This window comes from Taeniopygia guttata, chromosome 3 (assembly GCF_048771995.1).
Source record: "Taeniopygia guttata chromosome 3, bTaeGut7.mat, whole genome shotgun sequence".
NCBI classification, from domain to species: Eukaryota; Metazoa; Chordata; class Aves; order Passeriformes; family Estrildidae; genus Taeniopygia; species Taeniopygia guttata.
The window spans coordinates 115,248,088-115,261,627 of NC_133027.1; the positions used below are offsets into that span (position 1 = coordinate 115,248,088).

Below are 13,540 nucleotides of genomic sequence, written 5' to 3' on the forward strand. Positions count from 1 at the left end.
CAATTTTTTTCCTAGACAGTCATGCAACTTCTGAAACCTGAAGTATACTTTTTCTTTGCACTTCTGTAGTTCACAAATTAGCACAGTTTTAACCACCCTAAATTTCAGGTACAAAAAGCTCAGTGCTTCAGAATGTAAACAAACAGTTTAATCTCAGTTCTACGCAGATGGCAAATATTGTGCCAGAGCAAGCTCGCTGCTGACTTTCTAAATGCATCTGTCAAGCCCCAGTTTCATCATTTTACTGTTCCCCTGCACAAAACTCAAAATGCCTTCAGTTCTCTCAATCACTAACATGAGAGCCTAACAACTCTGAAGCAAAACCCCACAATCTGCCTCATCCAAATGTTAAACCCATGTCTATATTCATATAATGCTGCCATAATTATTTAATTTCACACCTGAGTCTTAACTCCCGCTTGCAGTTATAGCAAGAACTAAATGTTACGAAGTTCAAACACACAACAGCGTCAAACAGAAATCCACCTGCCTGCTAAGGCACTCATTAGTCTGAAAGCTTCATGTCTGGGCATAGTCCTGGTGCTCACTTAACTGCTGTTGAGATTCAAATACACTGGATCACGCATTTGGCTTCTTGCAGACTGCACACCCTTATTCAGTAGGTCTTAAAAAACACCTCCAGAAGTCACTGCTTTTTAAACTTAAAAGCAGTCTGGGAAAAACAGAACAGAAGAACTTCTCTCCATTTGACTAGCTAACACAACTATTTTGATTATGCCAACAGTTTCACTTTTCCTAAGAACTTCGCTATGCACAGCTAGAGTGTGTTTGTGGAGTTACACAAATAACAGCAGACCAGGCAGACCCAAACATTATTTACAATTCAAACACTGACATCTGAAATACTGTACCAGCTTGGAACATCTTAACACAAGAAATTACAGACTTGCCAAAGTGATCTCTTAAAGAGCAGAGCTGATCTGAGCTGTCTGGAAGATGCTGCCTTTAATGTGTGCTTCTTTTAAAGCAGAACTGAACAGATTTGTATTACAGTGTCCCTATATTATACTCCAGTACTCTGTACTTCAATAAGTGTTAAATTATCAAGCAAATTCAACAAAAATACCCTGCAAAAATACAGAGCATGATGAACTGGAGTGATGAAGAGCAGCTCTATTTTCTCCTTTGCGTAGAAAACAGACTAGGCTTTAATCACCTCATTACAACTCCTTTGGTCTGTAACACACAGCCTATAAGAATAAGAACAAACAAACAAAAATACCACATCAGGCCATAACCTGAAACATGATCCACAGTCAGCCAAAACAGAGTCAACAATGATAACCTACTCCGAGTTCAGGAGATAAAAGTTTCATTTTCCCTAAGCATTTCTGTCTGGGGACAGTGACAACATCCTTCTCAAAGGCTACTGCCCAGCTCCACTTTAACAGAACATCCACCTTGGCAGAAGAAAACATCATGAGCTGCCACTGGCTTGCCAGCAATGCTTATCTATATTAAGTAGATGGTAAATAACCTTCATTGCTACGTGACACTTAGTATCAGTTAGGGTTCAAAGTCATACAAGTGAAAAAAAGAAAACAACCAGACTAACAAGGAAACGTACAGCATGGTTTGGTGCACAAGTTATCACAGAAATGTGTAATTTCAGTATCTGCACTACCACAGTACCCAAAGGCTCAGACTGAGAATGACAGAGTGTTATTTGAGTGTACTCGGTGCAAATCCCAAGTCCATTTTCTAAGACATGATGCAAGACTGGGTAAGATGAAAGATTTAGTAGAAGGAGACAAGAAATGAGAACATCTGTTAGCATAAACCATCACATGATTAGTTTAAAAAAAAAGAGAAGATCGAATTACCAGGGGTTTTCCATCTTTCTCATAAAGTCATCTCAGATTTTAAATTAAAAAGCCTGGGCCACCCTGCCTTATCACCCTTGAAAAGGAGGAGTATGGCTTGAATCCCACCAGATCCTTCAATCCCACTTAGGAAAACACATGATAAAAACAGACTAACAACTTCTGAAGTGTGATGTTTAGATCAGATTCTTATCTAAACACTTAACCTCTCCCTTAAATCATGACAGAACCATTCCCTTCCCTCCTACACACACAATAAAATGTCTATCTTATGATAAAGGAAATTACTAAAAAAGCAGTTTAGAAACTTTTAAAAGAAGCTTCAAGTCTTCAAAATAGCCCATAAATTCCAAAGGGCAAATATAACCTACATCAGCTACTAATCCCTGCCACCATGGCTGTTTTCACTCAACTCATGTATTCACTTTTTTGAATATCCAATCTTCTCAATCTTTCCTAATTCTTAGAAGAGAAATGGCCAGAGTTTTCTTTATTTAAAGATAAGCAGAGCCATCATTTCTTGAACAGCTTTTCAGGATCTGCTTAAGAACATCAGCAGAGACAAACAGTGCCTGCTTAAAAAAAAAAAATTAAAAAAAAACCTAATTAAAAGAAAATTCTACAATATGAACACTTGGCTTCTTTTCCCCCATCTTTTTTGTCCTCTTCCCTTAAAACCCACAAAAGCAAGGTACTTCTATCAGGAACAGCAAGAGCTTAAAAATTAGGCAGCCATAAATCTAAACTGGCAGAAATAGTCAACGAAATCAACAATAAAGAAGGAAGTGATTAATGTATAATACAAATATAGCTGATCTTTACTTAATAACCCATAGCAGCTTATTTTACATAAAATCTTCTCAAACCATTTTTTTACAAACTCTCTATAATAAATTAGAATATAAATATTCCCACAAGCCTCATGGGGAGCAGTAGGAACTTTAAACCAAACCCTGAGAAATATTTCTTTTAAAGTACTCCAGATCTCACTGCTTTGGGTTAGACAGAGGCTTGGTCCCCCAACAGGTCCAACACAACAACTCCAAGCTTGGTCACAAGATGACCTAAACCCCAATCTAGAGTGACACTCAACCGTTTGTTCTGCACTAGAAATAGGTGTTTGATAATAGAAAAGGAAAGAAGATACAGTGAATTTAACAATCTGAGTGATATATCCTCAGCAACAGTTTTCAGTTACCTCTTCCTCAGTGACCATGAGAAAAAGCCCAACAGGTTGCTTGTAAGCTGAAAAATTTCAATTCAGGATGAAAAACCTCCCTCCAAAAGAATTCTTAAAGCAACTTCACATAGCTTACATGAACACCAGCTTTATGCTCCCAAAAATCATCATTAACAATCACCACAATCAGGCTCACAGGTGTTCTGTTAAGTACAGAACACACCAGGCAAATCCTGCAGCTTCAGAGAACAATACCGGACCTGAGCCCATCAGGAGCAGCAGAAGCTCCAGCGGCTTCAGAAAATGGCATAACAAAAGGAAACAATTCTAAAGGAATTCTAAAGGAAATAATTCTAAAGCTATGTAACAAATTGAAGTAAAAATGAAGCATCAACTGCAGGTAATCATTTCATAACTGGGCAAGACTATCCCTGTACTGCAAGAAGTCAAATCATGAACCAAAAAACAACTCCTGCGAAGAACAACTGTATTTCACTGCTGAGCATGGGCTGTGCTGCCAGTCTGCCCTGGTGACAGCTGAAGGGCTTGTAAAAAACGGTCTAAAGGGAAAAAAGCATTGTATTTACCACATCATACTAATCATGGAAGGAGTTCTGTAATGAGATAACATGCCAAGCCACCCTCCAAAGCATTATCAGAGAAGGTAACGCTTTACTGACTGCAAGAAGTTCTAAACTGGATTTTTTCTAAACCTTTGGATATGGATTATTAGTAGAAATAATCCATCACAGAAACAAATTTGGCAACAGAGGAGATCATTCTGGAAAGAATTTTCTTCAATTCAGCACCTTTGAAAGTCTTCACTAATGCTGTAACTCTCATTTTTCTCAACACATCCTTTATTTTCCCTCAATGACTAAAAAACCACTAACAAGCTTACCACTAAACACTCCAGGACAAAGTACTTTATGTACACCTTGCATGGATGAGTGTTCTTACAGAGTCAGCACTCCTTAAAAAGCTTTTTCTTCTATTCTTGTACATCTCTGCTGATATTTGGTAACCTGACCATGTTTTGTTACCTTGATCAATTAAAAATACAGGAAATTAAATAAAATACAAATGTCTAGGGTGCACTCTTCAGCAACAATTCACCAAGGATGCAGGACGTGGATTTTTGCTAACGTTTCTGCTGATGTCTCAAAAGGGCAGCAGTATTACACTGCTCCACTGAGCAGGTGAAAAAAGTCATGCAGTGAAGACTTTAGCTGTAGGAGGTTCTTAGTTTCATCCTCCACAGCCATCAGAAGAACAGATGACACAAAGTGACCAGAAATTAAGAAAGTTCAACATCTTGTGTGAAGCAATGCTAAGAGTAAGGAGTGCCATTCTTAGTAGCAAGTGGCAACTGGTTTGTCACTAATTTCAAGAGCCAGGTAATTAAAAATCAAGTAGAAATATCTTTGTTAACAGCAGCTTCCTGAGAACTCTGTAGTGACTGAAGCAGCTTTTCCCATGTCTTTTGCTCCACGAGAGGTCCAGATGACACATGGAGTCCCTGGAAGCATGCTGTCAGGAACAGTTTACTTAACTGAGGAAGCAAATCCCTTCAGCTGCCAAGCCACACCAGTCCAATCATTCTGACCACAACAAATTCCAGCAGTACCCCTGGTCAATTGCTCAACTGATTCAAAACAACTTGAGGTATGCAAGGAGCAGAACATTCTTTTGTTTTTCTCCATCATCAAATGGCTTCAGGTATCCATCAGTAATGATGACAAGCTTCCTACTGCAAAACCAATGGACCAGGGAACAAGTGCATCATACATGTGCAGAGAAATTCTGACTGCATGAACAACTTACACCCACAAGATGAAGCCATAAGGAATGATGTTCAAGAAAAACTATTCAGAATAAAGTGTGTAAATTCACTAGCAGAGGACACCAGTGCTGAAAGAGGCATCACATGGCAGGTGTCACTCCTTAGTCTGTTTTCCAAGGTGTATTAAAAGCTGTGTATCTCTGTCTCCAGGTACCCGAGACCTCTGGTGTTTCAAATGTCTTGGATCCTTCATCTTCAGCATCTCACCTTCTGTCCATCCTTGCAACTACAATTTCAGTCACCTGTTGTTATTCTTTCTTCTTTCCTTCCTTTTCTTGTACCTCATCACCATGATTATTGCCTTTCGCCTGCAAACAAAGATCCCTGCAACACTCCTCTTTTGCAGTTTCAAAATAACTGTGTCCAGGCAGAGAAGAATCTCAGTTGACATAATTTTCTTCCTAATTGAGTGCACTGGAGTCTATCTTGACAGCATCTGAAGAAGAATCAGAGGACAAGGGATTACATTATGATCTCATTGGTACAAGAACTGCTCCTTGCAAATGCAACTGTTCAAAGCAAATGCAGCTCTACTGCTAAGGTTCATGCCTGATGTGGGAAGAGATTTATTCTTACTCTATATTCTTGGGTTTGCTGCTTGATTAAAAATAGAATCAAAATAATCCATTGGGAAAAAGAAAGCTATCTGCAATGATTCAACAACACCCATTCTTTAAGAAAGCGGTCCCAAGGCTGTAGTTTGAGCACTGCATTAGAAGCCAACTCACAGTTACAAAAGGGCAATGGCATTTTAATGATTCAGTCCATGTGTGGCAGCTTTCCCTGAAAGCTGCAAACACTCCATACTGGAATATGTGCTCTTACAATGTTAACTTAAATGCCACTTTCCTCAATGGACCTATTAATTCAACACAGGTCTCCACAAACTGTTAAGTCTAATTTCCAGCTGTGCAGGAAATAATCACAATTGTCCCTCTACAACCACCTGGTTTCAGGTAGAGTTCAGCTCCTATCACTACCTAAGAATGAGTATCAGCATCTGGTCAGCTAAGGGAGAAGTGAAGGAAAGGTTCTCCTCTAGCAACAGTGGGACATATATGAGCTTCCAAAAATACGACTCCTACTGAGACAGCAATGCTCTGGCAATTCAGCAAAGTCACCAGGACAGTCCTGCTCTTTGACCCCACTGGGAAATGCTGCCACCCTCTCCACTTCACCCACGTGCTGGCCTGCAGGTGCAGCTCAGGGCTTTGGTGAGCTACCCCAGGGATCAGTGACTGCAATGCTGCAGTGTTGCACCTGCCTTGTGAACCGCGGCAGACGAATGAACCCCTCACGACAAGTTCATGCCACCCGTGACAGGTTCACTACTTCAGGGGCCTTTATCAGGGCAAAACACCCTACTCAAAACTATCTGTACCTCTCTCATGTTAGGAAAATACACAATACGGTTTGTCCATTAATGAAAAAGACAATAGGATAATAATTTAAAATTTTCATCTGCCGTTTAGTTTTGCTGTAACTCAAGTATTTGGCTCTTCAGTAAAGCTGGTGACAATCAAGACAGATTCTTTATTTCCATCTTTACAAAAACAGCAGTAGTAAGCAGCAACAGTCTGAGAGAAGGTAAGAAGCTAGCAATCTCATGAAAAGCTGAGGTCAAAAGAAAAACACCTGCCAGACAGTTACAAGTTTCAGTGTGAAGCCTTCAGAACTAACTCCACCTGCCTCCTCTCACCCCTCTACACACAAAGAGAAACAGAGCAGACAAAACCAATACAACTATACCTTGTAGGGCTAGCTTGTCATCCTTGGTAGCTTGTCCTCGTTGGCCTTCTCCTCAGATTCCAAAATTCCTTTTCCCACTGCAGAATTCATCCAACTCCTTCAGGAATCATCTTTAAAGCAGGGTGACTTTATGAATGGCTTGTCCGCTAGGAAGAAATCTGGCACTTCAGATGTCACAAGTTATCCCAAAGTTTTAATGCTTGCTTGCTTTGAATCCTCGCTCTGCGTACTCCAGTTGTCAGCACTGAGACTCCTTTCAAATCTGACAAACATTTGCTGCACCATGGAATAAACCATCCTCCAAAGGAACAAGCTCTCTGTGGTTGGGATGCTGGGTAGCTCCAGTTTCCAAGCAGGCTTCAGTTGGATGGGTGTCCAAGTGCTCACAAGCACCACAAGTGAGCCATCTAAGTGCTGAAGTTTCAAGAAAGTAACTATCCAGGGATAAGACACTAACAGGACGTGCTACAGATGAGACAAGTAAAAAGACTTCCAAGAACCGGACAAAGCCACACAATGCTGTAGACCTCAAAGAGCATGCCCAGAAAAGAGAGGCAGTACATTGCAAGGGGGAATTAGGAAGAAATACTGCACGGTAGAACTGCAGCACCTGAGAACCTCTCAACCAGCCCAAGGAAGGAGCCTTTCAGGCAAAAGTTGCAGTTAATCGCTGTAACTAGACAGTAACTCACAAGGTGTTGCCGTGCAGGACTAAACCAGGTGAAGTTCTGCAATCTGAAGCCAGTTCAAGTAACAGTGTCAGAAAACTTGTTTCTTAAGCCTTGCACTTTCTGGGTTCAGGATGGACCCTCTCTTCCGAATAAATTCTTTCCATGCCATAGGCACAAGCCTCACCGTCCTGAGGGAGCAAGACTTGCTAGTTTGTCCTGATTAAGCCTTCTCAGCAAAAAGGCATTTAAACTACGAGAAGGTTAACTAAAAGCCATTAGACACGAACACTAATTAACAAAAATTCTCTCAGGAGCTGCTCATAACAATCCCCCCGTCACACGGTGTTTATTTACAGGGCTCGGTCTCTCAGAGCATCGCCCCGGCGCGGAGGGGCCCGGCAGCACCGCGGCAGCCGCCTGCGCCGCTGGACGGTGCGGACCGAGCCCCGTTAGCCCGGAGCCGCTCCCGGAGCGCGCCGAGCGGCCCCGCGGCCCGCCCGGCGCCCAGCCCGACTCCCGGCCGGGCACCCGGGGCACGGGCACCCGGGGCACGGGCACCCGGCCGCCCCTCACCTTCTTGAGGGCGGGCACCAGCAGCCCCCGCCACTTGGGCGCGTTCTCCTCGCTGAAGAACTCGTAGAGCAGCGGCTGCGCCTGCATGGTGCCGCCGGGGCGGGCCGGGAGCCGCGCGGGAGGCCCGGCGGCGCTCAGCGGGGGCCGCGGCGCTCCCCCGCCGCCGGCGGGGGCGGCAGGCCCGCAGCGGCGGGGGGGTGCGGCGGCTGCCGCATTCCCCGCCCCGGCCGGCGGGGGCGGCGGGGGGGGCGCGCGGCGCGGCGGGGGTCGCGCGCGGGCCGCGAGGGGCGGGGTCGGAGCGCGAGCGCCGCCGCCTCCCCGGTCCCGTCCTCGCCCGCTCCGTCGGCGGCCGCGGCGCATGCGCGGAGCGGCGGCACCCCGCGCCCCCCGCGCCTGCGCCCCGTCACGCGCGGCCGCGGCCTTCCTGGCGGAAGTGGCGGGCCGGCCGCGCGCGCCCCCCGCCGGCGGGAGGGCGAATGGCCGCTGCTGGAACCGACGGGAGCGCGTGGTACGGGGATGGGTCGGGCTGGGACACGGGGATGGATCGGGCTGGGACACAAGGGATGGATCGGGCTGGGACACAAGGGATGGATCGGGCTGGGACACGGGGATGGATCGGGCTGGGACACAAGGGATGGATCGGGCTGGGACGGGGATGGATCGGGCTGGGACACAAGGGATGGATCGGGCTAGGACACAAGGGATGGATCGGGCTGGGACACAAGGGATGGATCGGGCTGGGACACAAGGGATGGATCGGGCTGGGACACAAGGGATGGATCGGGCTGGGACGGGGATGGATCGGGCTAGGACACAAGGGATGGATCGGGCTGGAACACGGGGATGGATCGGGCTGGGACAGCGGGATGGATCGGGCTGGGACAGCGGGATGGATCGGGCTGGGACACAAGGGATGGATCGGGCTGGGACACGGGGATGGATCGGGCTGGGACACAGGGATGGATCGGGCTGGGACACAAGGGATGGATTCGGCTGAGACAAGAAATTGGACAAATATTCCCAAAGACCTTGTGTGGATGGACGAGGAACTCCTGGACAAGCTTAGACACTAAAAGGAGGCCTATGGAGGGTGGAAGCAGGAGCTGAAGCCTGGCAGGAATACAGAGAGGTCGTCCAAGCAGCCAGGGATCAGGTTAAAACCTCTGAGAGAATTAAACATCAAGAACAAAGAGAAAAGCTTCTGCAGGTATGTGGGTGATAACAAGGAACACTATGGAAAATTAGGCCCTCTCTGGACAAAGACTGAGGTGCTGAATTACATTTTTGCCCCTGTCTCCACCAGGATGTGCTCCAGCCACACTGCCCAGGCTGCAGAAGGGAAAGGCACGGCCTGGGAGACAGAAGAATCACCTGCTGGTGAAGATGGGGTTCAAGGCCATCTAAAGCACCTGAAGGTGCACAAGTCCATGCAACCTGATCAGATGTATCCACACATCCTAAAGGAACTGCTGTTTCCCTCCTCAGAGATTCTCCAGCTTCTTCTACACCATTCATAGATGACACAGGCCTTCCTGCATTGTAGGTGTGTTTCCTTGGAGGGAAGCAAGAGGTTTGGGCACACTCCCTATTTTTACCAGCTATTTTTCCATGCAATCTTCGAGGCTGGAGAGCAGCATGGGAAAAGCAGAGCTGTTGTGTTTTTACCACTAGACTGGAAACATGCCTACCCTAGCACAATGCTCCCTTCTTCCCACCTGCCGCTGCTCTGTCCTCTTTACTTTCGGCCCTTCCAACTGCATCCTTGCATGCATGCTCACACCAAAAATGCTCAAGGAGAGTAAAAACTAATAGCCCTTAACCTCTGGTGCCTATAATTCAGCAATGGCCTAAGGAACCTGGCCCCAGCTGCTAGAGAACCCCCCCAGGAGGAAGCACATTCACAGCACATCAGCTGTAGTGCACTTTGCCAAATCAGAGTGACTTCTGCACGTCCAAGTGAGGAACAGCCCACAGGAGGCAGGATGGAAATCGCCCTTGGGGATTTCACAAGGGTGCTGTGAAACACACACAACTCAGCTTTTCTGAGAATTCAGCTGCTCAGCAGTGAGGCTTGTGCCACCACCTCTTCCCCCACAGGGTGAACCGAGGCTCAGGACAAGGAATAGCCACGATGGCGCTGGCAGAAACAGTGAGCTTGAGGCCCACAGGCAGAAAATAAACCTGCTGAAAAAAAAAGAATAAATCAGCTTTGCAATCAACAGAGGTGGAAGAGCAGGAAATGGAGGGAATTTCTTCCACGCAAGGTGGAATTTGGAAAGACTTAGCTCAAATCTAGACTCCACTGCCCAAAGGCCAAAAAGGTATTGATGCCAACCCAAACCGAGTGGAGCTCCAGCAACCTCTGTTCATACATTCAGAGACGCGCAGCTTCTGTGTTTGGCAGAACCATTTAATAGCAGAATTGAAAACTCGGTATGTTCCATTTTAGTCTTATGTGGAAAATCAGTGCAGGTGATAATCTAATTGTACAACAACATGTTAAAAAAATTTATTTTACATTATATACATTAGGGAACATATTTCAAAGCATTACCCATCACAACAATAACGCAGGCCATAAATCACTTTTAATTTAGTTTGGTTTTAGTGTATATTATCACAATAAAATATAAAGAACATATACAAAAAAAGGAGTCAAATGTGTGCATTTTGCTTAAAACTTGGCATTTACACACTCCACTGGAAAATAGCAATCAAAAATACTTCTGATCAAAACTAAGTTCCCATGATGCGTAGTAACCATTGTATTGTTTCAATGAGGTAGTAACTAAATTTTGGCCATGTGTTAACATCCTAAAATCAAGAAAAGTGTGAAAATGGTTATAAGGCCAAAAACAAAAAGTCAAAATGGCAACATCACTGAGCCATTTCCACAATGTGGAATGTTGCTCCTTTTCATCGTGATATGAAACTATTTAGTAAGACAAATAGTAATAACTACTTTTTATCATTGTATACACTAATAATTCAAACAACTATTGCAGAATTACAGCCAGGTACCACTAGTCTGGGACTGACACCCATCCATAAGGTATTGTTTTCAAGCATAGAGAAGTAATCATAAGGAAAGTTTTAATTAAATATAAAAATACAGGTGTTTAACTGGTTTGTTTCACAAAGGAATCTACCCAAATAAACAAAAAAAACCCCAAAAAAACCAAACAAAAAAAGGAACTCTGAAGCCCAAGTCATATCCACAAAGTCACAGCTTACCTTTGTGACTAAATACATCACATCTCAATACATTGTGCAAACATGAACACCAGTGTGTTGTATTAAAATTAAAACAAGATTGTAATCTGATTACAGCCTTGGTTACAATTTCTAAAAGTTAATATTTATTTGTATTAGTAAATTACATATAATAAAATACAATAGTGTTGCTAAATGTACTATATTTGTTGCTAGAATCCCACTTTATAATAAACACATGAGACATCCTTATAATAGTACCCCAATTTAATTTCTGCATCCTCAGTGACTTTTACATCTGTACAGGTAAGACACTTGTACTTAACAGGAGGACCTCTATCTACAGAAAGTCAGTGTTGGACTTCAGCAAGAAGTTTCACTGAAAAATACTGCATATGTACAAAGATTACATAACAGCAAATTAAGCACTTCTGTGGTATCATAATGCTGCGTCCATACCACAAACAATTCTTGTCTTCCTCTCATGCCATAATAAATTATAAGTAACTGAAGTGGGGTTACTGCAGCTTTTGTGCAATTCCAGCCAGTCACGAGTGCTGCTGCAGCAAGGGCGCTCTCCTGACAGCGAGCTGCCTGCCACATGCTGCTCTCAGTAGCTGTTCTCATGCCCTGCCAGGATATACAGATTGCTGTTGGCTGTCGGGTTGTCCGTGGGCCTGCTCTCCAGCACCACAACCCTAAAATGGAAATTAAAAAAAGCCACAATGTCAAGTGATCCTTCATTTAAAAACAACCCTGGGTTAAATTAAATATTCTTTCCTAGGATCCATCTGACTTGTCGTTATTTCCCTTTCCCTGGATGCCTTTAGTCCGAAAGCCCCTCAAACCAATGCCAACCTCAAAGCAAGCTCACGGTTTACTGCAAGCAATGTAAGACAGAGGCAATTCTCAAAAGAAAAGTTAAAGCCTATCTCTGCAGTTCTTGTCAGTTCATTACTGGTGAACTGTCATATCAGCATGCACTCCCCTGAAGACAAAACAGCTGCTGCTTCTGTGGCTCTTACACAACCACAAAGTTCAACACCAGGGCAGAGAAAGTTGAGGAAGTCAGTGACACTCCTAAAACAGCACTTGGGTCATACAGAGAGGTTCCAAAAGCAGATGCCAAGGAACAGCTACACCAGGAGCTATCAAGAGCGCCTACAAGACCTGGACTGTCATGTTGGGAGAAGAACTGGTATATTTCCTTTCTGGGGTAAAAGTGAGACACTTGAATTTTTAAAGTATTTTATTGCGTTTATCTCCAGAAGCAGGTTTTGATGAGCTACTGCTGCAGAACATCTAAAAGTAAAGATTTTACCAAGTTAAACAAAAGAATTCCAATTCAAAAAGGAAAACACTCCTGGAGATTGTGTCAGCAGCCAAGTAAGAGCTTCTTGCATGGTTGTGTACTTCTGGAAGCTCACAAACACTTCTAAAATTCTTTAATTTTTTAAATTTAAGAAAGCGAAAAGTAAAAGTAAAGAACTGAAAGGGAGACATGTACATAAAGGAATGTCTAAGATACCTAAAAAAGAATTTGCAAGAAACATGCAAAAATAACTTTTATAAGGTAGGAGAACACACATTATTCCTTTATTTTAGTATGTCCTGTTTACTTCCCATCTTACCTGTCAGATCCCAGAAGCCTGAATATCCTTGTATTATCAGAAATTTCTTGTGTGATCTAGACAATAAAAATAAATATTTACATGTTAAGAACACAAGTGTTTTCATTTTGTTTTAAACATTAGTCAAGAGAAAAGAATTAACTGTGACTGATGTTACCAACTGACTACCAATTAAAATCCAATAGAGATTATAATGCAACTGTCACTTTTAGCTAAGATATAAAAGTTTTTTGTAATTCCTCCCACATTACATGAATTCCTCTGGTAGCCACTGCAAGCACAATAGCAGGGCTCAGCTTGGTACTTGAGTTACCAGTCAAATTCTCTTTATAGCCATGGCTGAAAGACATAGGGCACAATTTTTATCACTCTAGAGTGTATATACAAAAATAGGTCAAGCAAATCACAGATAAAACACATTTATTTTAAATGCTGAATTATAGTAAGAATGCACTAATCTGTGGTACTTACACCCCCTGCAAAAAGAAAACTTCAACTTTTGACATTTCAGACAAGTGCAACACACCTGTGTGTTCTGTTGGTGAATTGTACTTGTGTGGTACATCTTTATGATCATATGACTACCAAAGCACCCAGAAAATCGCCATGCTCATCAGTGAAGTCAACCAAAGCCCAGTGCATACTCCAAGGGGTATTGACTCATTTTGTGATCAGGCAGCACTGTTTACAAAGCTCCTCTTCTACACAGCCAAATTTTACACTTGGGGAAAGTAGACATTCTCATCTCCTTCCCAGACCCTAGTAATGTTAGCTGACTTACTGAATTCACTTCTGGTGCAGAGAACTTGCAAGATAATTTTAATTCGCAGCAATGA

At 43.6% G+C, this 13,540-nt stretch overlaps 2 protein-coding genes and 1 long non-coding RNA gene across 11 annotated transcripts in view; 1 reads left to right on the plus strand and 2 right to left on the minus strand.

Moving 5' to 3' along the window:
- Positions 1 to 8,189, minus strand: part of SOS1 (SOS Ras/Rac guanine nucleotide exchange factor 1) — a 41,712-nt gene extending 33,523 nt beyond the window's left edge. The window contains exons 1-2 of one of the 4 annotated variants that reach the window (XM_030269322.4): positions 6,617 to 7,840; positions 5,075 to 5,303 (exon numbers count right to left, since the gene is read on the minus strand). Coding sequence is in view for 2 of the 4 variants with exons in the window: in XM_030269318.4 (XP_030125178.2) it covers positions 7,861 to 7,947 (87 nt within the window). In the remaining 2 variants the exon portion in view is untranslated. Of the gene's footprint in view, positions 1 to 3,925; positions 5,053 to 5,074; positions 5,304 to 6,616; positions 7,841 to 7,860 lie in introns of those variants that run through there. The other 3 variants (XM_030269318.4, XM_030269319.4, XM_030269320.4) reach the window with 3 other exon arrangements.
- Positions 8,190 to 8,229: 40 nt separating this feature from the next.
- Positions 8,230 to 9,646, plus strand: LOC105759056 (uncharacterized). Its single transcript, XR_003959655.4, has 3 exons — positions 8,230 to 8,368; positions 8,887 to 9,067; positions 9,164 to 9,646. It is a non-coding gene; the product is annotated as an uncharacterized lncRNA (long non-coding RNA).
- A 603-nt stretch (positions 9,647 to 10,249) lies between these two features.
- MAP4K3 (mitogen-activated protein kinase kinase kinase kinase 3) overlaps positions 10,250 to 13,540 on the minus strand; it is a 64,332-nt gene continuing 61,041 nt past the window's right edge. For all 6 annotated transcript variants that reach the window (XM_072927689.1, XM_004176150.6, XM_072927688.1 and 3 more), the window contains 2 exons: positions 12,705 to 12,760; positions 10,250 to 11,771 (listed from right to left, as the gene is read on the minus strand). In XM_072927689.1, coding sequence (XP_072783790.1) covers positions 11,684 to 11,771; positions 12,705 to 12,760 — 144 coding nt within the window. In that variant the 3' untranslated portion in view covers positions 10,250 to 11,683. The remainder of the gene's footprint in view (positions 11,772 to 12,704; positions 12,761 to 13,540) is intronic.